General features: G+C 35.6%; 1 protein-coding gene across 4 annotated transcripts in view; it reads right to left on the reverse strand.

Annotated features, from left to right (window-relative positions):
• The window catches only part of FER (FER tyrosine kinase), a 158,201-nt gene that overhangs the window by 31,934 nt on the left and 99,616 nt on the right, over nucleotides 1–26,651 (reverse strand). For all 4 annotated transcript variants that reach the window (XM_064735465.1, XM_064735467.1, XM_064735466.1 and 1 more), the window contains 4 exons: nucleotides 24,578–24,634; nucleotides 21,535–21,650; nucleotides 19,871–19,965; nucleotides 6,057–6,180 (listed from right to left, as the gene is read on the reverse strand). In XM_064735465.1, coding sequence (XP_064591535.1) covers nucleotides 6,057–6,180; nucleotides 19,871–19,965; nucleotides 21,535–21,650; nucleotides 24,578–24,634 — 392 coding nt within the window. The remainder of the gene's footprint in view (nucleotides 1–6,056; nucleotides 6,181–19,870; nucleotides 19,966–21,534; nucleotides 21,651–24,577; nucleotides 24,635–26,651) is intronic.

Genomic DNA, 26,651 nt, shown 5'->3' on the forward strand with positions numbered 1-26,651 from the left:
CATTTTGGTGATAAACCCTCACCAGTTAAAAGGCAACAGAGAAAGTCATGCCCATATTAAGAAATAAAAGCTCAACACATGGTAATGTGTCAATCAAGTTCAAAGTTTGATTAAAAATTACTTTATCGACATAGTAAATTTTAGTGGATTTTTTAAAAACTAACAATATATCTTATATAAAGTGGCCTGCAAAAAGTAACAGCTCTTCATCAAAGTTTCCATTTGTTTTTCTCTTTAAACAGAATAGAAACATCCCCAATATTTATATTGAAAAACAATTATTTCAAACATCATTTTATATAAAGCAGAAACATCTTCTTATAAAAAAGGACCAAAACTATGATTATTCACTACATTTACAGAGTGTTTCAACTGTAGCACTGACTATAATTCTCTCAAACACTTATTCATTGAAGCATGATCAACAGGTATTACCAACACAGTAGCACATACTTTTTCATTCACTTATAAATAAATTTTCTATGAAAGAAAGCTATAGAAATGGAATTTCAGATCATTGTTTTTCACATGTAATTCGGAAAGAATCATAAGAAGATAATTAATAATGGCAAATTAATCCTTGCAATAAACCTCAGAGAGTTGAGGTGCTTTACCACCTAAATGTTGTCTCTCTTTGTAAGTCATACTAGCAGATAAAATTACAGAAACTGCAATAAAGGTCTCAGGCATTGCAACTGGCCAGGAGGAAATGCAATATTCAGAAACAAGTGCCCAAGCTGCTGCAGAACAGAACCAAAGCTGTTATTCCAGGGAGCATAGGGCTGTGTGGAGCCTCCCAAGGGCACACACAGAAGTGTTGAGCTATTATCTTTCACGGGATTTAAGTAGAGAAATCAAGCAGACAGGTTGTTCCTCCTTCTTAGGAAGGAGATCTGCTCCATTTTGGAGCTAAACTGTCACTCTCCTGCTCCCAGGAGGCTCCAATCCCTCCTGCAACACAGAGAATTGAGCAGCACCTTTGCTAAACTTAAAAGGATCACTTTTCATCTTTTTCAGGGTAACTGAACTGTTGTTCCAAGTAGAAACATAAGATTCACAGGAAATAAAAGACCTACTTAACTATTTATTATAGCTCTTAAGTTCATGGTTATGAAAGTGTTCTGACACTCTTTTTCCAAAATTCTATACATTGGCAGTTACCAGACTTGAGAGGAAAAAAAGTTCTCATAGCAGAGCAGATCGGCTAAACGAGATTAGTATCAGGGAAGCAAGTACGTTCCTAGCAATTTATATGTAATTAAATTAAATTATACAATCTAATGAAAACTCTAGAAATCCTGAATTACTATCCACAGAGTATCCACAGAGTCAGATTTCATAACATGAAATTAAGCCAGATTTAACATAACACAGGTGTTTTCACAGCTACATAACCAAAGCAAACAGAAGAAATAGCAATATGACTAAAAATGGAAAAACTAGGCCAGAAAACATGATCTTCTTGCCAACCAGCACATCTTTAATTCAGAATACAGGAGACCTCCAGAAGATAATTTCATTGACTGAAAGGAAAATTTGACATTGAACGCAGGGACCTTGGTCCCTGTTTCCTCACATTCATAGTGCATCTGTTGCAAAAAAGTCAACCTGATCTTGTAGAAGACCTCCCCACACATCCAGTAAAGTCCAACAGAAATTGCAGCTTCCCTCCTATAGCCCCCAAGACACCTTTGAAAACTGAAGATAAATTATGGACAAATGAATTCACCACATGCAAATCAAGTACTGGAAAAGAAGGCCACTCCCAAATGCTTATTAAGCCAACTCAAATTATCACATCTCCATCCTTATCTTCTGTTTCTAATTAACAGAAAAATTGAACTATCTAAACAATAGCATATGGTAAAAATGAAAGCAAGAAACAATTCTTCAACCTCATGTTAATTAAATGGAGATGAAATGATTACATTCTTCTGTGCATGTTCAACTACTCTTTTCATTTTTTAAATAACATCTTTTCATGCAGCTTTTTTTCCCCCTGAAAGTGAAGTAATTTCTGTTCTTTAAAGAGAGAGCAAAGAACAAGTGATATCTGTATGCTAGAGAAAATGCAAATGTGGATCAAATAGTAATTCAATAATCACTTACATGCCAATGTAAGCATTTTCACCTACTGATATAGTTAACACATTAAAAAATGGAAAACAAACAGCACATTAGTTGTGGCGCAGTCCCGACCACTTAAAGGGTAAGTTAAAGTGTAATTCAGACAATAATTTCCAAAATCCAACACAAACTGGGGTAGAATTTTAAAATATAAAGGCTAAGTGTAGCTACTGCAGTTACAACTAAAGAGCAGCGTCAAAAATAATGCGAATAAAGTGACGAGTAGCCCTAATTTCTGTTAGCAGATAGCCAATTATGCATGGTACTAAATTAATCACCTAAAATACTACAAATATTTATGTGTGATTCTGAAAAAAATCTTTAAATCAAAGAACTTAAATTGAACACTACAAAAAGATAACAGCATGAAGCAAACCAATTTCACTTTACTGCAATCTATGTCATAGAAACTATTTCTAACTGTACATTACTGATCTTTAAGCAGTAGTAATCAAGGCCTAAGGACCTTTAAACAAACAAAAATATTAAGGTTTTTTTAACCACTGCTTGGTCCGTTGCCTCTAGTTAATTTTCTCACCTCTTTTTTTACCTGAGAACCGCTTTCAGTGGATGAACTTTCTGACAAAAAAAGAACAAGTTTAATGTTCTTTCAGAAAACCACTATCTTTTTTACAGAGTGCTAAAGCTTCTTACTGTTATGAATTAAATTGTTCCATTCCCACTTACCTCCTGTCAACATTAAACTTACACATGACCAATCTGTCCTATCTGACTTAAACTGGAGGCAGCAAAGACTCCCAAATTTCTTGTACAGACCATGCAGCCAGATGGCTGCACTTCCAGTGCTTGGGAAATTCCAGTGGGCTTCTGAGTTAGAACACCCAAGAACTTGCTCATGGAGCATAACACAGCTTGATTTTTCCCTGTTTTCCTGGGCTCCTGCAGCAGACAGGGGTTCTGGACTGATGCAGCTCCAGCCACTCCCCAGAGTGTCCACAAATCTTGGATCAGCACTCAAAGAGGGGACAGACCTAGCAAAATTCTATGTATGCCAGGCCTACCAAATTACAGTTCAGCCATTGATCAAATACATTTTAGAACTTCATGAGATTCTTTCCCAGAGTAAGCATTTGTAATCAACCTGTGTTAGCAACTAAAAATAAAACCAACCAACACAAGTTCGTTATTATTACTGCAAGAATCACTAAACTATGTTGGTTGTTTGCTGATTCAGAAATTTTCCTTATGTTTACCTATTAAATTTAGAAAAATTAACTCATAAATAAAGTAAGCAGGTGCTATAGCTAACCACATAAAACAATAAAGAATGTTGTATACGGAAGAAAATAAGACTGGTAAACTCTTCTATTGCGGTGGCTGGTTCTTCTTCTCTCTGTTTTATATAATGGTTCTGCCCTGGTTCTCCTCCCCTCCCTGTTTCTGTCAGTCTTCCCAGCTCCTCCCCAGTTGCCCTGACAACAAATGTATCCTTTCCTGACCCCTCCCCGGTTTCCTTAGAAACCAACGTATCTTCCTCCAAGCCCCACCCCAGTGCCCTGCCAGTCACTCTTCAGCCCCACCTCTTTCTCTAGAACATTCTAGCTAGGGCGTTGAGTGATTGGTTCAGGGGCCGGGGCCCCTTCCTCAGTTTGTTATAATTGGTGTTTCTTTTATGTCAATCTCTTGTACCCCACTCTCCCCTGTCACCCTACTGGTCCAAAGAACGACTCCTCCCCTGGATTCCCTTCCCTTTATAGGTTCATGTAATCCCTCCCTCCTCCTTTTAGGTTGCTGGCCTCCCTGGATTTACAATAAACGCAGACTTGCTGTAACTGAGGAGCGCTCTCGTATCCCTGCGGGCAGTAGCTTTAGGGCGGCCACGTCCTTGTTCAAGGCCGCCCTGCTGCTGTAACGCAGGGTGCTGGCCGTAGGCGCTGTCCCTGGCATCGAGGCGGGGACAGTGCCTCTTTGGCTGCAAGCGGTGCTGGCGTGCTTGCCGTGCTTGCATCTTCAGCCGCGCCGCTTCAGCAAACTAATACTGGAAATGCATATTTTGGTTTATAAACCTGTGTGTTTCATAAAAGCAGGAAGTTCTCCTGAACGCATGGCTTGCTTGTTTCATTGCATTAAAACTATTTTTATTTAGAATACGTTTCTTAAAAATTTTGGCTTTTCCTTTTTCCTCTCTGTGATAACCTTCTCTGACAATCTGTGGTAATCAACAAATTTCATTAAAATTTTAGAAGTTAAAAAGTAAACAAGGGGATCGAAGTTCCTTTCTCTTTGTGTTACAGTAGGTGTAACCCAGACTGTGTGCATTGGCACATCTATGGCACTAACAAAACATGTCAGATTTCATCTCTTTTTCCTCCTGACTTGGGAACTCCATGACACATTTGTATTCGGATTTTCAACTAAAAATTATGAAAAACTGAAATCTTCATATAGTAAGACAATACTCCACATATCTTCTCTCAGAAACACATTCTCTAGATCACTATTAGCTTTGTAAACAAATTTTAGGAATAGAAGTTCCTATTCACCAACCAGCAGAGCAAATATCTAGAGCTACAGTGAAGCCACAATGTCATCTACAGCTACTAGAACATTCTTTTTCATATATCTGTGCAGGAATACCCTTTTCCCAGTGTTAAAAAAAAATAAATATAAAGCTACTTATAATTTAGGCAGCACACTACCATTTAATGAATAAATATTGCAATTTTTTTTCAATAATTGCAATAACGAACTTCAGTTATCCAGCTGCTATTTTTATCTTTGCTTTATTTAACTAAGAACAGAAGAGCTTAAACAGGCACTTCAGATTTAACATTGATCTGACTGTTATTAAGCACAGGAGCATTTATGAGGCTAGTGTAAATCACTAATGCTGTTATTTGCTCTGATTTTTATGCCATTATATCCTTGACAAACAGAGCCAGGCTGAAACACATTCTGTCATGAGAGAATGCTTACAACCCCCTTCTTGGGTTTCCCTAAGGGAGTATTACATAGTTTTAGATCATGAGTTGGGGTTTTTTTCTCTCAGTGTTTTTTATAGATCATGATCTTGCAGAATTGTTTTGATTAACTCAATGTGCAGGATTGCAACTGACCCATTCACTGCTGATGAAAATCTAAGAGAAATGCCACTCAGGTCTCTGGTAAGAGCATTCACCAGAAAGGTGTTAAATCCCAAATTAACTGATGATGTAAATGATATGTCACACATTTCACAAAATGTAAGACATAAAGATCAGAAATCAAAACTTGTTCTCCATAATTTTTCTGTGAAATAGATCATCACTATGTTTACATCTCATATTTCAGCCACAGCATTAAGTACATTGTGCTATTGTGAAAGAACAAAACAGGTGGAAACGAATTCCATCCTCTTTGATACAAATGGAGTATAAACAGCGATGGCAGAGTCAAACTGGAGAAGAAACAAGAAAAAGGAATGGTATGAACAGAAATAAGAAACTCAAACAGCATAATGCTCCATAATCTTCCATACCTCTGAGAGAGCAGTTCAGGAAATTAATATTTTAAAATACAGAATTTTAGTTCTTAATACTTAAGGTATTAATTTAATACTGTAAGTTCTCTGTTGTCCCAGCAAGAATCTGTAAATTTCAGACACGACATAAGCCTCACAGATTGTTTCTTACTATGATTCATTCTCACTGTATGAATCAGGCTCCTTATAATGCATATCATTATGGTGAAAAATAATTTTTAACTTACACTAATAGCACCAAACTATAGACATCAAATAATGTAGCACTTATTTGTTACCCAACTGAATATTTTTGAGTTAGATAAGTAATAATGACCAGTTAATCAGAAAAAGTATGTATTTTTAAATCGTAAGGTTCACTTGTGTGATAGTAAACACCATACACCTTTAAACACCTTGCAATTCTACTGAGCAAAGGTACAATAGTGAGAAAAAAAATCTTCCTTACCTGTGTATACAATTTTTAGATTCAAGATATGCCATACCAGAGGCAGCATCTAATGAAAATTTCACCAACTGTTTGGTTTTCAGCTCATCCTTCTTTTTTCTTAGGAATGACAGGAAATCACCTCCTAGAAAATCAGACAGATGGACAGTGAGACAGACTGATAGGACATACACATTCATTTCTCATTAGGCATGCAAGACCAAACAAAATGCAGGTTATTAGCTGTTCTCCTCATCCCAAGTTTGAGGCTAGTCCAAGAACAAGGAAAGAACTCATCTTTCAAAAATACATTTCTCCTTAAATAGTAGGTGCTTGAAAGTGAGAATTGCACAGCAGGCTTTTGAAAACATCTAGTCTTCACTAGTGAACATTAAATACAGACTCACAAACCGCTGACAACAACTGATAATCTGTGATGCACATTCTTCTCTAATCACAGAATTACTAATTGTGAATAAAGAGGTTAGGTCCTGTTAGCTACATGAAAGTAATTACATTTTAACTGATCATTTGCAGTGATGCTTCTCTAACTCTACACAGATGTGTTGGAGGAGTAACAAAGTGTTTTTCTTCTGGGGCAGTGTTAACTGGACATTTCACCCAGGCAGTGGAAGGTGAACAGTTATTACTCTGCCCTCAGAGGAGCAAAGGCACTGTCCTCTCATCTGAGAAGTGGAAGGGCTCAGGGTGGAGAGTTCCCAAAAAGTTAGCAAAAAGTGTTTGTGTTAGCAAAAAGTATTCTTTAAAACCGATTTAGGACAAAGGTAAGCTGGAAGAATATTACACAAACACTGCAAAGCCATGTTCCAACGGATACAAATGTATTAAAAGACTTTTCCAAAATACATTTTATTGTTCCAGGCAAAGACCAAAAAATCACAGCAGACCTTTTCGTATAACACAGTTATTCGATAGTGAGTAGCCAGTCATTGCCCCAGTATTTGTTTCTGTTCATTTAGGACTGAACTATTACGATTTGTTCTAAGCTGTTACACAATTTTATTTACTGCCTTTTCTTAGAAATATGAAATTATGGTATTATATGAAAAGTTTCATATGTGATTTCTTTTAAGAGGTTATCTATATTTATATTTCATGGTGTAAGAAATAAAGTAAGACTATATTAAAGAAAAAAATCAGAGGTTATGAAGCCTTCAGACATTATGCTGGAACTGCTCTTTACTCCCAGACTGGGTAACACATAGATAGGAGAGCAAGAGGTGACTGGATAGCCTTGACTCTAAAGCTAATCAAAACACCCTATACTGACTTTCAAACTCCAGTGAAAAAGGACAGATGACTTCTGCAAACTGACTGGGCAACGATATCTTTTCCTTAATCTGAGAGGTTACTGATAAGCACTCCAAAAAATAATGTGTCATTTCTTGTACATGTAAACAGAATGATTCTAGTTACAGCAGACAGCTAAAAAAAACTTGCAAGCAATTCACCCCTCCAACACACACAACAAACTGACGAAAATTTTGTTATTTATGTGCTGAGACCTCACTGCTCTCTACGCAGGAATCATCTTTGAATGAGAAAGTATGACTACAAGCCTTTATGAATGTGTAATCTTCCCTTCTTCACAGACTGTGGCATTACTTTAATAAGAGCAGTAAATGAAGGCATCTTATAAAAATATATTTAAGACCTTAAAAGGCATTTAAGATCTTAAAAAAAACTCTACTGTCAATCAATCAGTGCTTCAATATTGAAGATTAATAATTGCTAGCAACTTCATGTAGGAAGAACTGAAAAGACAGATAAGCTCAGTTTGATATTCTGGGAAAATAAAATAGATAAAAGACCAAATGAACAAAAAAGGACAAAACACAAACAAGCAAAAAAACACGCAGAAACAAATGCCCCTAAAAATCTTGCAAAAGTTCTCTATTTAAAAAAAACTTGCTATAACAACACCAGTGTAAACTATAATTCTCACAATACATATAAATTCTTCATATAAATAAATTAATGCTCTCTACAATCAACAGTGAAACTTATCTGTTCTCAAGTAGCAAGGTATTAAAGACAATAAGGAAACTTCAACCAAACTTTAAACAAAAGAAAACCCAACCGTATCCACTAAAATTTTTTAAAATAATACATGTTATAAATTCTTTCTCAATACACTCAAGCAATCACACTAATATCCCAATTTTCAACACTCCATTTCTGAATGATATTAAAAGCTGCTCAGTTCCTAACATCAGAATATGTCAAACTCAAAAAGCACAGGCTTGCCAATGCAATTCAGTACCATCAGGAAGTGATTTAGACTTGCTGATTTTCAGAGTGTGGCATGCATTGTATGAAATTCTAGAGTTTCCAGCAAAAACAGCACCATATGTCGAGCCGTATACAGTGTACTAGATGCCTATCATTAAATTTTAATTACATTACTTTAATCTGTCTCAGGGTTTTCATCTTCTGTTTTGCTGTACCTGTCCTTGAATAAAAATGGCAAAAATGTCTTCTAAATATTCTAAATACCTCTCCTTGCGTAGAAATGGCAAAAACTTCTTCTAAATATTCTGTTTAATATTAATTTAAAAGCAGTGTTAGTAGCTTCTGTTAGTTAGACAAAAGAGCCAAGTAACACCCATCTCGCTCTGTACAATATATGTAATGTTTATGCTAAATCTGATTATCCTCATCATTGTGATACTAACATAGGCTTAAGCGTCTGTCCTTTAAGTAACAGAGTTACTCCTCAGTAAATTCTGACCTCTATTGTGGTCAATGTTCCAACTATTCATCTTCACAGCAAAGCACCCGCATGAATATCTCCAAGGCTGAATTAAGAGTATTTCTCTACAAACTCTACTGTGCAGAGCAGTGGTTTGCTAACATCTTTATGTACTTTTACAAATAAATTTTAATATGAAAGCCCTAATTCAGCATTTGCAGCACAGAGTGTCACTGCATTATTTCCAGCGTAATAACTGTTAATACAAATGAAATAAACAGACCAGGACACTAGGTAATAGTAAGCAATGTTTTCTCTTTTGTGTGGAAGTTCCATTGGATTTTGCACAGCTACCTGTGATTCCGGTTAATGGCCCACAACATCTCTAGAAAATGGGGTATGCTCTAACAGCACTAAGAATTATCAAAAAAATTAGACCATTTTTTATATATCACCTAGCAGAAATGGCTTGCCTGGTTTGGGTTTACAGGAAGATATATAACAGTACTGGAATCCCTTCCTAGTACAAGAGAATTATTTTACTAAGTAGAGGACAAAATACAGTTCATGAGCAGAAGCTCCATGAGACCAGCCTGTTATAATTGGGTTTCTGAACATAGTCCTTTGTGTATTTTGCTCTGGATGGGAACTATTTCTCATTACATGCTGGAATTCTGAGAATGAAAATACCACACATCACCAATTCCTAGTATTGGCTGTGCTTTACATCATAAACTTCTTGTTGTACAATAAGTGGCATATCATGGTAATAAAACAGTTCACTCCTCTGCACACAAAAAAGCAATCTGTTGCTTTGGAAGAGAAAAAACCCCTGTGATCTATGAGAAGAGACCAAAAATGCAAGAAACAACAATGAAAAATGTTAAACAGGTTTACAAAGTATTAAGTTATGGCAATCTCTGATTTGACTGGCATTTATCATCAACTACGACCACATATTTCAGTGTTTTCCTGATCTAGTGTCCATAGTGACACCTACCTACCTGCTCTAGGCACTGCTGGCAACAATTCTGACAACAATTCTGACGCTGAACACAACTAAAATATGTTTTGAAATGAAGATGGGAAATATCCCACTGAATTGGTATATACACATACATTGTTAATATATTGTATCTCTATCTAGTATCCTAATAATATTATAAATAATTATACAAATATTAACATATGTCTTAATACAATACCAATTATTATGAACAATAGGAAGCTATATGTATCCTTATTCACAAACAAATTTTAATAAAGTGGGGTAATTTCCTTTGTTAAACAGCCTTTTTAATTATGTTTGTTTAAAGAGGTTGCTTAATTCTTCTTATATTTATACATGCATTCACCATGCAGATGCATCTTGCTTGTGGCCATATGTCCTAAAAGTCACCTAACCCAGGGGAGCTTTAGAACTCAGTATTCCTAATTGCTTTACATGCCATTGAAATATTATTGATATTACCTTTATCTGCACCTGTAAGTGTTTATAAATTTGAGAATTTAAATGGTCAGTATTCCAAGTAGCCTTAAAGCAATTTAGAATTTCCTTTATTGTCCAGTATCTTAATACTATATACATGGCATCAAAAACATAAGCCCAAATGGAGTTACTTAAAACTATGAATTCAAAATAGTAAACATGTATCTCTAGGGAATTCTAGGGGATATGTTTTTTAAGTATGTAAGAAGCAACTGACAACCTATTTAAAGTACAAGGGTTTAAAAATGCTAAAACACATTTTCAGTAAAGTACTGCACCTTCACATTTCAATTAATGCATCACTTGTGTGCAATGCATTACTTTAATATTGTTTTTGTTCTTTTATTTTATATATGTAGTACCAGAAATACTACATATTATATATATGTATTTATATAACTTTCTGTACAGTACAGAAATTGTAAATAAATCCAAGGTTTACTTTTCTAACCTGCATAGAGAGTAGTATTGTGAAGTTCAGTTAAAACTTTACTTTTCCTGTAAAGCAAAGCAAATAAAAGTTGTTATAATCATGCAATGTGCTGCCAATGTGTAGTATTAACAATGGCAGTACTGAAGTATGAGTAGAAATATCTGTATGTGAAAACAAAAGAAGAAGAAAGAAAAAAACAGTTAAACTAATAGTGTGCACTGAGACCCAAGGACAGGAGCAACAGCATCAAAGAAGTAAACAGAGAAAATGTGGCTTGTACCAGAACTGTGCTGTGGATGGCCTTTTAGCAGACACTTGTGGTGAGATCAGAACAGAGATGATTCATGAGCACAAAATATAACTGCACTGTGATAAAATGAAGATGAGAAGAAGGTTACAACACATTTAAATGCGCTATTTCACTTCCTTTCAACTGGATGACAGACCACAGATATATGATTATCAAAATAAAGGAAATATTGACTATGCTCAGCAGTCCTGCTTTAGATTTCAGGAGGATCAAATAAGGTAGAGCATGAACACAATATCCCATGTGACGTAAGTGCCTGTCCAAAACAGTCTGTAATCACCTGTCAAGAAGACATCAGAAATCATAGCAAGACATCAACAGCTGGCATCCCTTGTCTTCTGTGCTGCCAAAACAACACTACCCAGACTACTTGGATTCTTTATGTTTTAGTATTGTGGCTGTAAGGATACCCACTGTGAGTGTAGAGATAAAACCTACTTCAGAAGCTACCTGAAAGGAGGGCCTTCCCATTCTTCAATAAATAATTCCTGTAAACTGATTATGCTCAATAATCCATAATCAAAGGCCTCAAAAAGTATTGCAGAGACATGATAGCTGATATGAAACAGAATGTACTTGAAGAACAGAGGATTTTTTTAATCTAAAGAAAAACAATTAACCAGTAAACATTTTTTAAACACAGACACATTAAATACCTACTATAGCAAAAACTGCTCTAGGCAAAGTAAAAAGAAAAAAGTGAATAACAACAAATAAAAAGAAAGAAGTTGAATACAGAAGTTTTTGAAACTACCACAACACTTCACTAATTTTTTATGTTTGGTTGGTTTTATTCACTTTAAAAAAAGGAATTTCTGGTTTAATCTACTTGCTGATTTGATTTTGTACAATATTGATACAAAATATAGTAACATCAAAGCCTAGAACATGTGAAGAGACAAAAAATCGAAATATAGTCTGAAATGCTACTATAAAAGGAGACCAGAACTTTGGTCCTGTTTTACTAAACAGTAGCTCTGAGAAAAAAGAAATTTTTAATCACCACCACCTACAAAGGAATCTGACTTTTCTTAATAATCTGGAATCCATGAAGCAAAGAGGGAGGAAGAGACCCATATGCCCTACAGAGGTATGAGGAAGGCAAGGAAGAAGAAACAGGGTCTGTTCCTATCTGTGTGCATACTGCACGAGGGCTGGTGAGGAGAGGGAAAAGTTGGACACATGGAGAGAAGGAATCTGTGGGAGGTGTCTGGCTCTTTGAGTGAAACGCCCAACAACAGGAGGTGGCACAGGCAGAAGCACAGCCAGTTGCAGAGACACAGAGACAAATCAAAATGGGAGCTGGAAACTTAAGAGGATGACGTGAGAGAGAAAACCTAGAGAAGCAGACAGGAGTCTGTGTGAAGAGAAACTGTAGGGTAGACAGAAGGTGGCTTCACCAATGAGTAATAATGAGAAGATAACTTATTTGACTGGAGAAAAAAAGAGAACAGAATAGAAACAAAGCCAGACAGTCACTATCACTGCAGTTTATCTCTAATTGGCATTTGATGGATCCTTCTTTTTTTCTGTTGTATTAATTTTGGACAGTGTGCAGTAAAGACTCAGGATGTGACTGCAAGGTAGGACTCAGATCTGAAATCTGCTCACAAAAGACAGCTACAGAGGACGTACAACCAATACAAACAATGGGTGAGATCATGCAAAACTTTCTTAAAGTTTAAGGGACTCTCTAAAGAGAAGCAATTAGGAAAAAAACATGAATGATCTCTACAGAGATCTCACTGCCTTCAAAAGTAGGAAAGAGGAAAAAAAATACTGAAGTAGAAAACACAGCAGCTGAATCACACAATGTGAAAGTAAAAGTTCAGATATTTACTAGCATCAACCAGCATTCCAGGCCTGGCATGAAATCAGTGGCACCTCAAAGACAGGAGGTCTAATCTAAGGCTCAAGTAAGCCACAATATACATGGTCTTCAGCTGCTCTTAGCATCTGCTCTCCTTTATCCAAGTAGAGAATTAATTTAGCAAAAAGCTCAAGATAATAGGGATGTTGTATTTCATATTAATAAATAAATTATACACATCTCAGTCTCAGAACTGAGTTTTTAGTTATAAATGGGTTTACTGGTTCCAGTGAAAGCAACAAGAGAAATGCATAAACTCAGCTGTGATTTGGTGCTATACTCCGGATTATCACTACATGCAGGAAATAAGAGCAATTCCACAAAAGTAAATTAAGATTTAGTAAATTGTATCAGCTCCCCAGCACCGCCTATAATGGATCTGTAGATATTTCTACACTTTATGCCCTGGAGCCCTCTTTTCCAAAAAAAGCCAAAAAGTGAGCCTGGTAGGTCAGGAAGACACCACACTTCATTGGCACGTTTCTGACATAACACACCCCATGGAAGTTGAAAAGTGTTCTAACATAGAGAAAATAGCAATGGGAACCACATTTCAGAAGACAGGGAGTGAATAAACTAAGCCAGACCAAATCCAACCACAGGTAGGACAGCATGAACAGGGTTCAGAGGTAATCTCACACTTGGGTTAAGAATCATAGAATCCCTTGGGTTGGGAAAGACTTCCAAGATCATCAAGTTCAACCTTCAACCAAACACCACCATGCTCACTAAGCCATATTTCAAAGTGCTAGGTTTAGTCATTTTCTGAGGACTTCCAGGAGTGGTGACTGGCTACAGGCACAGCAGAAATGGCCATGCTCATTCCGGGTGTGCCTGGGAGTCAGGGCACATCCAGCAGTGCTGCACCTGAGCTCATAAAACCTGCCACCTCTGATTTGTTTCTGCATCAGTGGCACAGGCAATTTGTATCCCAAACGATTCAGAACAGAACAGGTTACCTTATCCAGCTGCAAAGACAGAACTTATGACCTTGCTCCCCCTTGGAAGCTGGCTGCACATGTCTGGATATAAGTTGAGTATAGCTAAAACCTAATTCTGACAATCTTCCCACTAGATTACTGGATATTTCCATAGCTGTTTACATGTACAGGCATAGCTCTACCTCTTTCCAGCTGCCAGCATTTAGAACATGCCAACAAGAGGTAGCTAAAACAACAAACACAAATTCACTGTTAAGTTAAAAAGGAAGTTGCTTTTTTTTAAAAGCATGTATCTATTAACAGAAAGGAATTCTACAGTGGTATCAGTAAGGCACACTGGTACCCCAGTGAAATGTAATGCATTAGGAGAATGAAAAATGTCCATGAACACACTGGGGAGAGGGGGTGAGAATCAAATCAGAGCAGATCACTGCTAGAACAGACTAAATATGGTATGTGGCCACAGAATGGATCAGGAGCCAAGAGACAACTTCTGGGAAATTGTTTAGAACTGTCTGAAGTACTGGACCTGGAACAGGAATATCATCTAGTTTTCATAATGTCATAATATATAATATCCTCATCATGGATCATATTAGCATAATGCATATGCTAGAGGAAGCTATATTAAGGCTCAAGAGACAAGACAGACACTTCAATTGCCTATATTTGAATGCCTGACGTAGCAGAAATAAAATTATTCCAAGATATTTTTGGGATTTTAATTTTAACTATGTTGGTTATAAAAATGTTTAAATATATAGAAACCCAAAACAGAGAAAGCAGGCTACCAACTTGAGATTAAACGTTTCAGCTTCGAAAAGAAAGAGGTCACAAAACATGTGACTTCAAGCTTCCATCTACTACCTTGAATCAAGCACTGGAACACACAAAGATGTTTGCATCTACTTTTAATTAGACAAATTTTTCAGAGAGAGCTGGTGCAAGCACGATGATGGTGCTTATCTTGCACACTCTTTGCTGGAGGAACAGAGGCACCATGGAAGATTCTGTAAGATAAGCTGCTAAAATAGTTGCATGAAGTGGTAACTGCACCACAGGATTCCACATCTATCCTCAAAATAGATACTGTTCTAGAACTCATATTTCAGGGACACACCAAGTTCTTACCTCTAAATAAAATTCTCCTTTCAGGACTAAGATTCAAGTGAATTGAAATTAACATAAAGAAGGAAAAGAAAGAGCGTTGTAGCTTGGGATTGCTTTTTGCATCTTACAGATCACATTTGATCTTGATTTGTTCTTCCCCTAAAGAAAGAGGAAAAAACATTCACATTTTTAATGGGACTCCTGCAGTTCCTTTTTGATTACATGGGAGATTGGATGACAAATTATAAGCAAATGAAAATGCAGTTTAATGATCCTGAGTTAAATGAATTAAAACACACTTTGTCACCCGTGATCACTAAAAGAGAAGTTGGGGCCAGAAAGATAACAGTTTAAAAGGGTAAAAGAGAAGGGGATTTTAGTTTCTTTTTTTTTCCTTTTTTTTAAATGAAAATATGTTGAGTTCACTTTGAAAAGAACAGGAAGCAGGCTTTGTAGCCCCTTCAGAATGTTCCTGATAAATCTTTTCCACGCCCCAATAAAATACAGCATCCATTTGTTTCAGCTGTCAGTCTGGACTCTGGCAGTATTCCAGGCAGTGTTTTTGATCATCATATAAATTTGCCGAAAATGAGCTGCTACGAAAACTCCTTATGCCCTGTGTGGCATAAAGAGACAATGGCAAATAGTTCTTTCACTGTTCTGAATACCAAAGCAGTTCCTCATAATTATTTCGCTTTCTTCAGTTTTAAGGTCAACAATGCAAGATAAAGCACAGAAATTCCACTGGGACAACAGACACAGAGCAAAGAAAAATTAATAAATTAACACAGAAAATATGAGTATAATGCTCAGTTTTTCAGACTGACTTGTCATTACAGGAAAGTAACATTCTTTCTTACACAGCACTATAAACTCTTACACAAAGTTCTGCTCTTTTTCATGTGGGAAACAATCCCTAACAAAGGATTATCTGCATTAGAAAATTCCAGTGGTTGCAAATACGCAGCAATTCCCCCTGAATAGCTTTAAAACTCATGCTGCACATTTACTACATTACTTTTCAGTAAGGTTAGTCAAGTCCATAGGACAATACAAACTCACAGCTCTACACTACCATCACGCATTTGGCAAGTCTCAACATACGGGGTTTCTTCCCCCAAAATTCATTAGCAATTCTCATTTTAACTTCCTCTCTCTTTCTCAGGATAAATTGCATAATTAAAGTGTATCACAACAGATTAATAAAATTTTACTGTATTCAGTTATGAAGCAGTCCAGTATTCCTATTTTTAGATCAGAAGATACCAGAAAAAAAAACTCCACCAAATGTGACCTTTGCAACAAACCTTATCAAACCCATCTTAAACAGCATTTCACTATAAAGCAGTAAAAATTAAGAGGAATATTACAAAGAAAATAACCTATAGCAACCTACATGATGTTCAGAGTCATACAAGACACTAACATGTTGCAATGGTCTGATTTATCTAAGCAGCAGTCTTTTTAACAGTCCTCATGTTTTCCAACTAGGAACAACAGTTGTCATTGAGAAAGAGTCATAAATCACAGAAGAAGGGGAACTCTCTATGGTACATTCTCCATTAATAACGAAATGTTTTAATAGAAAGATAACAATTTACAAGTAGAGTTATTTTCTCATTTCTTAGTCTGCTATAAATTTCACAGAAGAAAACCAGGCCACTGTAAAATTCAGGGTGTTTTATTATTACATGATAGCTGAAAAGCAATCCAGCAACTACAGCATTGGGCCCTTATAAAGATCCGGGCTGTCTATCCTTTTAGTTAGTATTTCAATGTCATTTAGGTAAAAAATAAAAAAAATCAATTATTTGCAAGAGTGCCTTAAAGGTTATTGCAAATTTATCCATTATGCAACCACAAAAATTTATAAACCATCTGCTTGGCTAGACTCCTTTTTCACAGAAACTAGCTAGCATAACTTAAGCCTGCAAATCAGATTTGTGTATAGATCTCAAATAACAAATACATAAAATGTTAATAAGAAAAATAGTAACAGTTTATTGATTCATTTTCCTTTCTATCTTGGTAATTTTGGGAAGGTGAGGGGAGGAAAAGCAAGACAATTTGTTTTGGATTAAAAAAAAATTTAACTTTTAGTAACTGCAAATTCCTGAATGGTGGTTTTGGGTCTCATTTCTTGCTGCTACATACAGTTTAGCTTCTGTTAGTATACAACAAAGAACATTTTACTTCGTTTATTTCTTCAACAATTAAAAATAAAAAATTATAGAAAGCAACACTAAATCTGAATTCTACAATAAATAAACAATGCACACATTCTGCAAGGAACAAGATGTTCCTTCCCATTTGTAGAGGAATCTGCAGAAAGACCTGTAGGAAAAGACTCAGGAGAGAAGAGACCTGGCCCTCTAAAAACCCAGCCAATGCCAGGGAGATCAGATGCATTTTTCTCTGTCCCTTAAAGAGAGATCTGTACAACACACACATACATTACATTAAGATCTTTCCCTAATTTCTTGATAGACAGATTGTAAAAACAACCAAGTCTTTCCTTCTGTACTGGAGCAATCTGTGATGGATTGACACTGGGAGGACATGTACAGTGAGACCAGTGTGGCCAACAGCCAGTGAACAGTAGGCAAAGGATGTTTTTTTCTCACTAATATGTAGTTAGTTATGGTCAAGGCCAGGTGAGGTGGGGCTCTGAGCAACCTGTTCCAGCAGGAGGTGTCCCCTGCCCATGGCAGGGGGATTGGAATGGGATGATCTTCAAGGCCCCTTCCAACACAAACCATTCTATGATTCTATATATCCATGACATGCTACATTGTTTACTATTTCAGTTAATCCTTCCTACATCACCCATCTCGACATTTCTTTATTGCAGGACATATCACTCATGTTAACACCCCATAAGAAAAGGGGTTAAGTAATTGTCCTTGACAACTTTGTTTCTCTGTTACTTGCTAGCAACATTTGGGCTATTTTTACATGTACCAAAGGATGAACATGTAATTAAAGATGCATCTGCAACCTTTCTTTACCGTTTTCAGTGATGCCTGTGTGCATTGCTTTTAATCCCATTTACACCTTCAACAAAGATATGTCTGCAGAGCCAATTTACAACAGAATCACCAACAGAGCACCACCTCTCTGTATAAAGTCCTAAGCTTCAATATCTATTTCTAAGACCTGACTAAACTAAGACTCTGATTTGAAATCATAATTGGAATGCAAAGCAGAATTAGCTGCTATGGAACCACACCAGAGGAGTCTCAAAAGACACAGTAGGTGTGCAGCTGATGTGTATTTATAAAAATGGCAGAAAATTTGCAAGCATTAGATAGAAGTCCGAAATCACAGGAGAAATCCCTTGTTTTATGGAGATGTTTCTAATTTTATCCTCGGGGAAAAAACTGTCAGGCATTTATAAACTACATGTGTTCTCAGGCATACATTCACAGAACACAATTCTGAGTTAAAACTTGACATTTTTAGTTATTAAACAGAATGTCAGAGTTAAACTGCTTAAACACCTTCAAGCATAAACACATTTGAAACAAAACAATGAAGATACTGAGAAAGTTTAGTGTCAAGTAGAAGACAAGTTTATCATTATTCTGTTCCTCAAAGGGCAGTGTTAAATACCAAGTCAGAGCACTATTAACTACCATTTTTTGTCATCTCATCCAAATTTGTCACTAAAAAAAGAGAAAAAACAACAGAATCGCTGCTTCTCTACTCATCTAAATGATTTGACATTTCTCTGGCATCCTTATGTTTTCTGCTCATATGGTCAGTCTTTTAGTGTGCCAAGAAGTAAGAGCTCGTGGGGAAGTGTGATGGCTTGAAGGCAGTCCCTTGTTTATCTGGGTGTGCAGGCAGAGCAGCCAGCCCAGGGGGTTTACAGACCACTGAAACAGGGCAACAGTTCTCTTTGGAAGAAGCTTCTTTCTGAAGCAAATTCAGTTCCAAGAATGTTTGGATAGACTTGAACTGCAAAATAGGCATAAGAATCAGAAGAAAGTTCTGACTCAATTCCTCCTCAATTGCGTTAGCATGTTTCAACAACTTGTACAAGGCTCTGGAAAACCTGAACCAGAATGATAAAGATGTTAAAAGATCAGGATTTACTTTTATCTTCAGAGATGTCTGGAGAAGCTGATTACTAAAGTACCCCTTAAAACCAAGGACACTGCTTTCAGTCTCCATTTTAATAAAGTTAATCGTGCATACAAATATAATAATCTAATATAATCTAATTTAATAAAGGCAGAAAACTCCACAAGGTCAAATATTTCATCAGCGCTCTACAGTCAGTATTCAAGAATTATAAGCAATCTAAGTCTTCCTGAATAAAATGGTTATTAAAGAAGCTTGCTGTATAATTCTCAAGATAAATCCAGTGATATACAAAACAAATACAGTGTTGCATATTAAGCAGTACTAGAGGCTACCAAACCAACACATTTTGCAGCTGCTGAGAAAATCAACAAAGAGGTAAAATTGCCCAAAAGCTGTTATCATCTCAGTAATTTGAAATTCACTCCAGCCATTGCTAAATAAAATGAACTCAATTCCAAAAATAAAGCAACCTTAAAACGAAATAATACATTCTGGTAAAGAAAAAAATATATATTAATAAAGGTGACCCAAACAAGAGTTATTAAAATTGAGACCTTACCCAGACATGAAGTTTCTTTAAATACTTCTTATTCAATACTGAACTCTATTGTTAAAGGAAATAACATTTTATATCTTATCAGGAGAATAATAAAGCTTCTGTTGTCGTTAAAGGCTACAGTAAAATTCTCAATAGATTTGTGGAGCTCAACCAATCCAAAGCTAGTAGAACCCAGCATTTTCAAAGATTTTCAATACAGGTGACTTCTGAGGTCAGCCATAGGAAGGCAGAATAAGACAAATAGAAAATAATACATTTCACATTATGGAAACAATGAAACCTATGGAAATATGCTGCAAAAAAAAGGAAAAAACCAATTACCTGGAACAAGTTCCATAACAATATATATAGGCTGTCGTTGAGTGCAAACTCCTATAAGTTTTACAATATTAGGATGATCATATTGTTTGAGTATTCTGCAAAACACACAAGAAGTTTATTATATTAATAAACTTTATTGTACAGGCTAATTAAACATTATAGGAGAATATCTAAAACCCTTAATGTTACTTTAATGGAAGATATCATTATTGTTATCAAAGAAAAAATATCACTGCTGTTATCAAAATCAATGATTTGATAGAATCTGTTAGATCAATCACCACTCTGTTTTAAATGAACATCATAACTAATTCACTAATAAATAAAAAATTATTCTTATTGTAATTTTACCATTTGTCTATGTGACACTTATCTATATATAACTCAAAAATGGCCTAATAGAACCCTTGTATATAATCAGAATTTCAGTGGTGGACCAGAAACAGAACAACATCAAAACAGTATGCACAGCTTGTCTGTATGTTTCCCTGCTGCACTGTTCAAAAGAACACTTGTTACAATATTACTTAGAGAGATTAATAAATACAGTAAGTTTCAGAAGACTATAAGGACATCATTTTTGAGAATTAAATGAACTATTTACATTTTTTGACACAATGCTTTAATAAGAAGATTTACAGCCTAAAAGAGCATGCAGAAGAGCAAGAAAAAATTCTACATAGACCTTGTAACTCAAATGTTCCTTCTGATATTTGCTGACTCAAAGCACCTCCTCTTTTTCCCTTTTTCCCAAGGAACAAGAGTAAAATACTAACCTACACACACATTTAGCAAAAAATAACACATTCCATTTTTTCAGACCATTTTTTCCCATTAGTGTCAAGCTGCTTAAAAAATGACATATCTCTGCTGTTGCCAAGTTACAAGTTTTTTTAAATTATTCAACAGATAGGATGGCTGATCCTCATTCTATAAACGCAGATGGTGTCTTTTATTTTCCAATACTCATCACACTAACTTGGGAGTGGAAATCAAAGCATATGGATTCTCAAAGCAAGAAGAAGCAAGGTAGTTTAAAAATTATGACATTTATCTCAAGATGGCCCTCACCCTGGAGTCTAAGAATCTACCTATGTACATTAGCTGATACTCAGAATGCTTTGCACATTGTATCATGTCATGTAATTTGGAAAATAAGCATATAATCTCATGCTGATTGACACAGTAAAAAAAAAAGCTCTACTGGAGCAAACTCTTCTTACAAAGAGAAAATTACTGAATGGGGCCTATACCCCACTAAGAGAAGCAATCTGCACACATTTGATCACCTCTACCAGCCATGAATATAAGGCCTGGTATAATCACACTTAAATTAACAACATTTCCACTCTTCTTATCCCAATCCTCATGGTATATCTTAGAAGTTCTAAATGAAAGCACTTAAGACAACAAAATTTTATTTTACAGGCATGGCTTGCTTTGTCAACAAGATGGTTTCAGCAAGTGAAAATGCTACTGCATTCACATGTTAAAAATGCCAATGTTTAGTTACGAGGGTGACAGCTGTGGAATGTACTGAGGGAGAGAAAAGAAGGAAAAGTTTGACAACTGCTTTCTTGAATTTTTTAGAAGGTCAGGTTTTGTAAATGCATCTGGTGATAAAAACTGAAAAAAACTGCCACAAGTAATTTTAGAGAACCTACCTGGCTTCAGACAGAAATTTTATTTTCAGTTCTTGAGGAAGATCTTCTTTGCAAGTTTTTACAGCAACAGGGGTTTTATCCTTTAATGTTCCTTTATACACCTCACCAAAATTACCCTGAAATCAGGAGAAAAAAGATCATTCTAGGTAAATAAAATCTTAATGAATTGTCAGAAGAAATAATGCAGAGTGCTACTGAAAGTGGACCAGAACTCTGGAATGTGTTTATGAAGCCAAATGAGGTTTTCTTTCAGTATCTGTCCTAATCAAAGCCATTCACTCTGACATAGTACATCTATTATGTGGACACAGCATATGAGTTCTGTTTTGACCTTGCTGGAAGGAGGAAAAAAACACCATTAATTAAGTAATTAGAATTTTCTCATAAAACCTTTTAGTGGCTTTTCAAATCAACTGTAGTACTTTGTTCTTATTCTTACTCTTGCCCTCTTTCATTTTCACATTATTGTATTTTGTGAATAGTTTTTAACTTGCAGTCTGGAAGAGACCAAAACCTGATCTCAAAAACTGTGACACAACACACCAAAATAACACAAACATTCTCATATACAAGAAAGAAAAACCAGAAAATACGAAGAAGGAGAACACTGAATATTAATTTTTATAATAAATTAAACCCACTTCAAAATGTATTGCTGTGTATGGTGATCCAGAATTTTTTTAAAACTCAAGCTCAGCACTGCTCTATAAAGACAAATCTGTAAGGCTGTCATTTGGACAAGACTTTAGAAAGCAGCTCCTTTTATCATCAGACATTTTAGGTAGTGAATAACATACCCCCAAGGCAACTTAAGTTTTTTTAGCTTTCATAGAAGAAAACTGAAGTACTAAATACCATAAAAGACTCCACCTGATGCATTTTTATGTAATGAAAAGAAAAGAAAAATTAATTAGGACACAAATTGAAAGAAGAAGGAAATTGTGAGGTATAAAGCACTGGTATCAATGAAAAAAAACCCTCAAGAGAAGGAAACAAGAAGAAAACTACAGATCTGATACATCTAGTAAAGCTTTGTATTTCCCAAAGAATAAGCACAACCCAATTTTGAAACTATGTCTGATTAATTTCTACACATACTACAGTTCTGTGTCCTGATGTCTGGGGCTGCATGTGACTTCAAAAAAATCTGCTGGAGATGTTTGCCTTCCTTTCCTGAGTGACGAAGATTTCATTACATCATGCAGCTGAATTTAGTGTTGCCAAAGAAAGATGACAGAAAAGGAAAAAAAGAAACTCACAGATGGAAGAGAGTAACATGCTTCCAGTAACAAGGGAATAAATGCAGGGCTGAACACGCCTGCAGAATTGTTTTCTGTATGCTGGGACAAGGAAGATGTAGCTGGCAAGTGAGGCTCAGGATCTCTGACAGCCCTTCTAAAGCACTTCCAGGGGCTAGCACATTACCTCTCAGATCTGAAATGGCATGAGGCACCCAAGGTAAGCAGGTGAATTGCTCCCAGGCCACTTTACCATTCTGGTCAGAAGTATTTAACAGTGAAATCTGAATCCATCCTGAGCTTTATTTAAGTCTTGAAAATGCTTTACTTCTTTATTGACAATATTAAAGTATTATTGGATAGATAATTTTTAGTAAAACACATTCCAATTCTGCAATTTTCATTTTGTGGATACTATTGAATTTACACTGAGTAAATAAACTGACCATTCACCCCTGAGGTGCATCTTTTCTAAAACTTGCATCTTTTACACATTAAAATTTTGTGATTTCTTCCTCATCTTTTCCAGGCCACTCAAGGTTTTGTAGAATCTGATTTCTCACTTCTGTGGTGAATGGCTATAGTTTATTTCACATTTTGTCATACAGATGTCAATATTCCTGTCATTCTTATATTTTTTAGTATGAACACATCTTCTTAGAGGTGAATGCATAAGAATCATGCTGTGTTCCAATAAAGCTCTTAGCCTATTCTGTATTTCTTAAAGAACATCCTTCTATAATTAAAATTCTGAGCTGCCTTTACTGAATGTTAAAAATGCTTTGTGCCAAAAACATGCAATACCATGTAAACTGAATTTACTAAAAATGCTTTTCAAAACTAATTCACATTTATTTTTTAACAAGTCAAAGCTTTTTTTTTGTGGCTGGAACATCTTCATTTTTCTCCCTTGATACCATCCTGTTTAAGAATGTGAAGATCCTAAGTACCTGTATTTTATGAAGGCACAGCTCAATATGGTCATATTTTTTGTCATCTTAATCTCCGAAAAAGCTTTTATACTGGGAAACAGAAGTTTATGGAAATATTTTTTTCCCTATTCTTGAATTTCTTACTGATTTTTTTTTTAGTGTGCACCATAGTAAGAAGGCAATTAACTACTTTGATTTGTCTCTTCCTCATTTAATCTTATTTTCTCAGTTTTTGGAAAATCTTTTCAAACTACTCTGTGTCCAGAGCAGCACCCGAAATGGTCTTTGCAGGTGCAAAGGTGCCAAAAAAGTGAGGAATTGCTTGATTTTAAAGATCTGTAGTTGCTAAGCAGACTTTGTAAACCACATGTATATGACCTACACACGATTTAATAAGATTGTGAAATTATCTGATTCCATCAATGAATGAGTGAAAATAATTATGTACAAGCAATTAGTATTTGTTTTAATAAGTAATTATTTCGTCATCTCATCATATCAAATTTTATACACAAATGCATAAGCATACACCTATTTCTCTATGTGTTTTTATTTATATTTTGCAACATTTGTCTCCAACTACAGAAAGTAAAACAGCCACATCATGCTTTATAGAAATCTAGTTACCTCAAAACACTTCCAAAAGAGAAAAAAATATGTATGCTAGTTAAATATTTTCAGCACAATCATGATAATGTTTACTAGTAAGTGTGACTTATGTCTGTTTAAAGCATAAGATTGTCTCGTGTATTAGTGTAAAAAATTGACATAAAAATTACATACTAGAACAATTTAAAAGAAAAGGTATACAGAAATAGCTTAATTATTAAAGTATGCTTACTCAAATGTTATTTAGCTCACTTTATTACTTACTTTGCCCAGTAATTCCCCCAGCGTGACATCTTCATGATTGAGAACCCACTTCTTATCCTATGAAAAGGAACGCAGAAATTTCAGTCTGTGCAAATATGCCAGATACAGTTTCTCTAAGACACATTTCAGAAATGGAGCTGAAGAAGTATTACATTTAGAGCACTCAGTCACAAGCATACCAAGAAATTTTACACATACGCATTTATAGTTCAAGAGTTTAGAAATCTTGCTATACAATAAAATAGTGGGTGATATCGTATAGCAAATTTTTATTAGAAATTAAGCCTACAGCATGATGGTATGTAGATAGATTAGCACTATGCAAAGTTTCACACAAGCTCTGGAAATAATATTTAGCACCCTGATTTTAACAATTTGTCAAGTGAAAATTAGATAAGAAGACTTCATTTTAGTATATGAAGTAACTTACTACTAAATTAAAAAAAACTCCCACATTTTTCTCCTCAGTGCACATGGAAATGAACTGATCTTCTGACTTGTCAACAAGACACATATTTGCATCTCTTATATCTTTTTTGGAAGTTGGAAATAATACAGGCAACTGCTTGAAAAGATAACACATGACAGGTAAAGCATTTGTCCAGGAGTTGACCATCCCCCTGTGCTGGGCACTGATGTCCAGTTCTGGGCCCTTCCCTTCAGGAAGAATATTGAAGGGCTGGAGCATGTCCAGAGAAGGGCACTGGAGCTGGGGAAGGGCCTGGAGCACAAGTTTGATAGGAGGCAGCTGAGGGACCTGGGGGTGCTCAGTCTAAAGAAAAGGAGGTTGAAGCTAGGTGGGGATAAGTCTCTTCTGCCACATCCCAAATGAAAGGACAAGAGGAAATGGACTTAAATAGTGCCAAGGGAGGTTCAGATTGAAAATTAGAAAAAAATTCTTAACTGACCGAGTGGTTAGGAACTGGAGTAATCTCCCTAGGGAGGTCATGGATTCACCATCTCTGGCGACTTTTTGTCGAACATGAATTCAACAAATCTAAAAAGGGGCGGGGATCATTGCTATTGTGATTTCTATGCTTTTGTCCATAAGTCGAATGTTACAAGTGTGCATTCCAGAGACTCTCTGAATGCCTCCATTAACCCAAACTCGCAGCACACAACACCTCTCAGTCCCATCCCAAGAATTCCTGTACCACACTACCATGCTGCATGATGGAAACCAATCTTTACTGTATCTCTTCCCCAGGTGGGAAGCTGTGAGACTTAGGAGGAAATTCTCAAAATACAATTCTCAATACAATGTATATTTTTCCCCTATACACAGATTAAAACTACAGCCTCACTGATCAAACATCATAAGAAATGTATTTCCTTCATCTCAGTTGATACTTTTTGCAGAATGAATGTCACATTCAGAAGCTGTTATACTACAAATAGATAGGAAGTGCCATCAAACTGCACACTCTTTCAATAATAATACATTTAAGAAAATAATTTGCCAAGAAAGCTGTAAAAAAAAAAACCACCAACACAAAAACTATTACCTAGAGGTATTAACATAAGAGTTTTTAACATTGAAATAAGTGTGGTAGAGCCAAAAAGTTAGAAAATTAAAATTGAATGGATTTTTTACTGCTTAACTACAAGGATTCTGTACTTCAGTGAATAACTTTTTGAATAAATTGACAATGTGACATTTCAAAAGCTTGTTTATGAAGGAAAAAAATCCGATAATTCTTCAGAGAACTAACAAAAGAAAATAACAACATAAAGTGGAATCAAATTATCTGTTGAAGGATTTATTATCACTGCATCTGCACATTTATCTGTACTTTTTATGAAAGCCTTCAGTCATTTCTTTATACCACTTTAACTCATTTATTAATTTATTGTGGTTCTGCCAGATTTTTCACAGTCATTGAATTAGTCAAAGCTTGATCAGCTTCATTTGATACTACTCCTATAAACTGCACAAAAGTAGTTCCTTCAGCAGACAGTAAGAAAAAAATCTAACAGAAGAGAGAGTCATATACATCATGCCAATGTACAATTCTGACGTTAAAAAGGAAACAAACCAAATTTTCTAATTTGCAATGTGTTAGACATTAATTTA

This window comes from Zonotrichia leucophrys, chromosome Z (assembly GCF_028769735.1).
Source record: "Zonotrichia leucophrys gambelii isolate GWCS_2022_RI chromosome Z, RI_Zleu_2.0, whole genome shotgun sequence".
Classification (NCBI taxonomy): Eukaryota; Metazoa; Chordata; class Aves; order Passeriformes; family Passerellidae; genus Zonotrichia; species Zonotrichia leucophrys.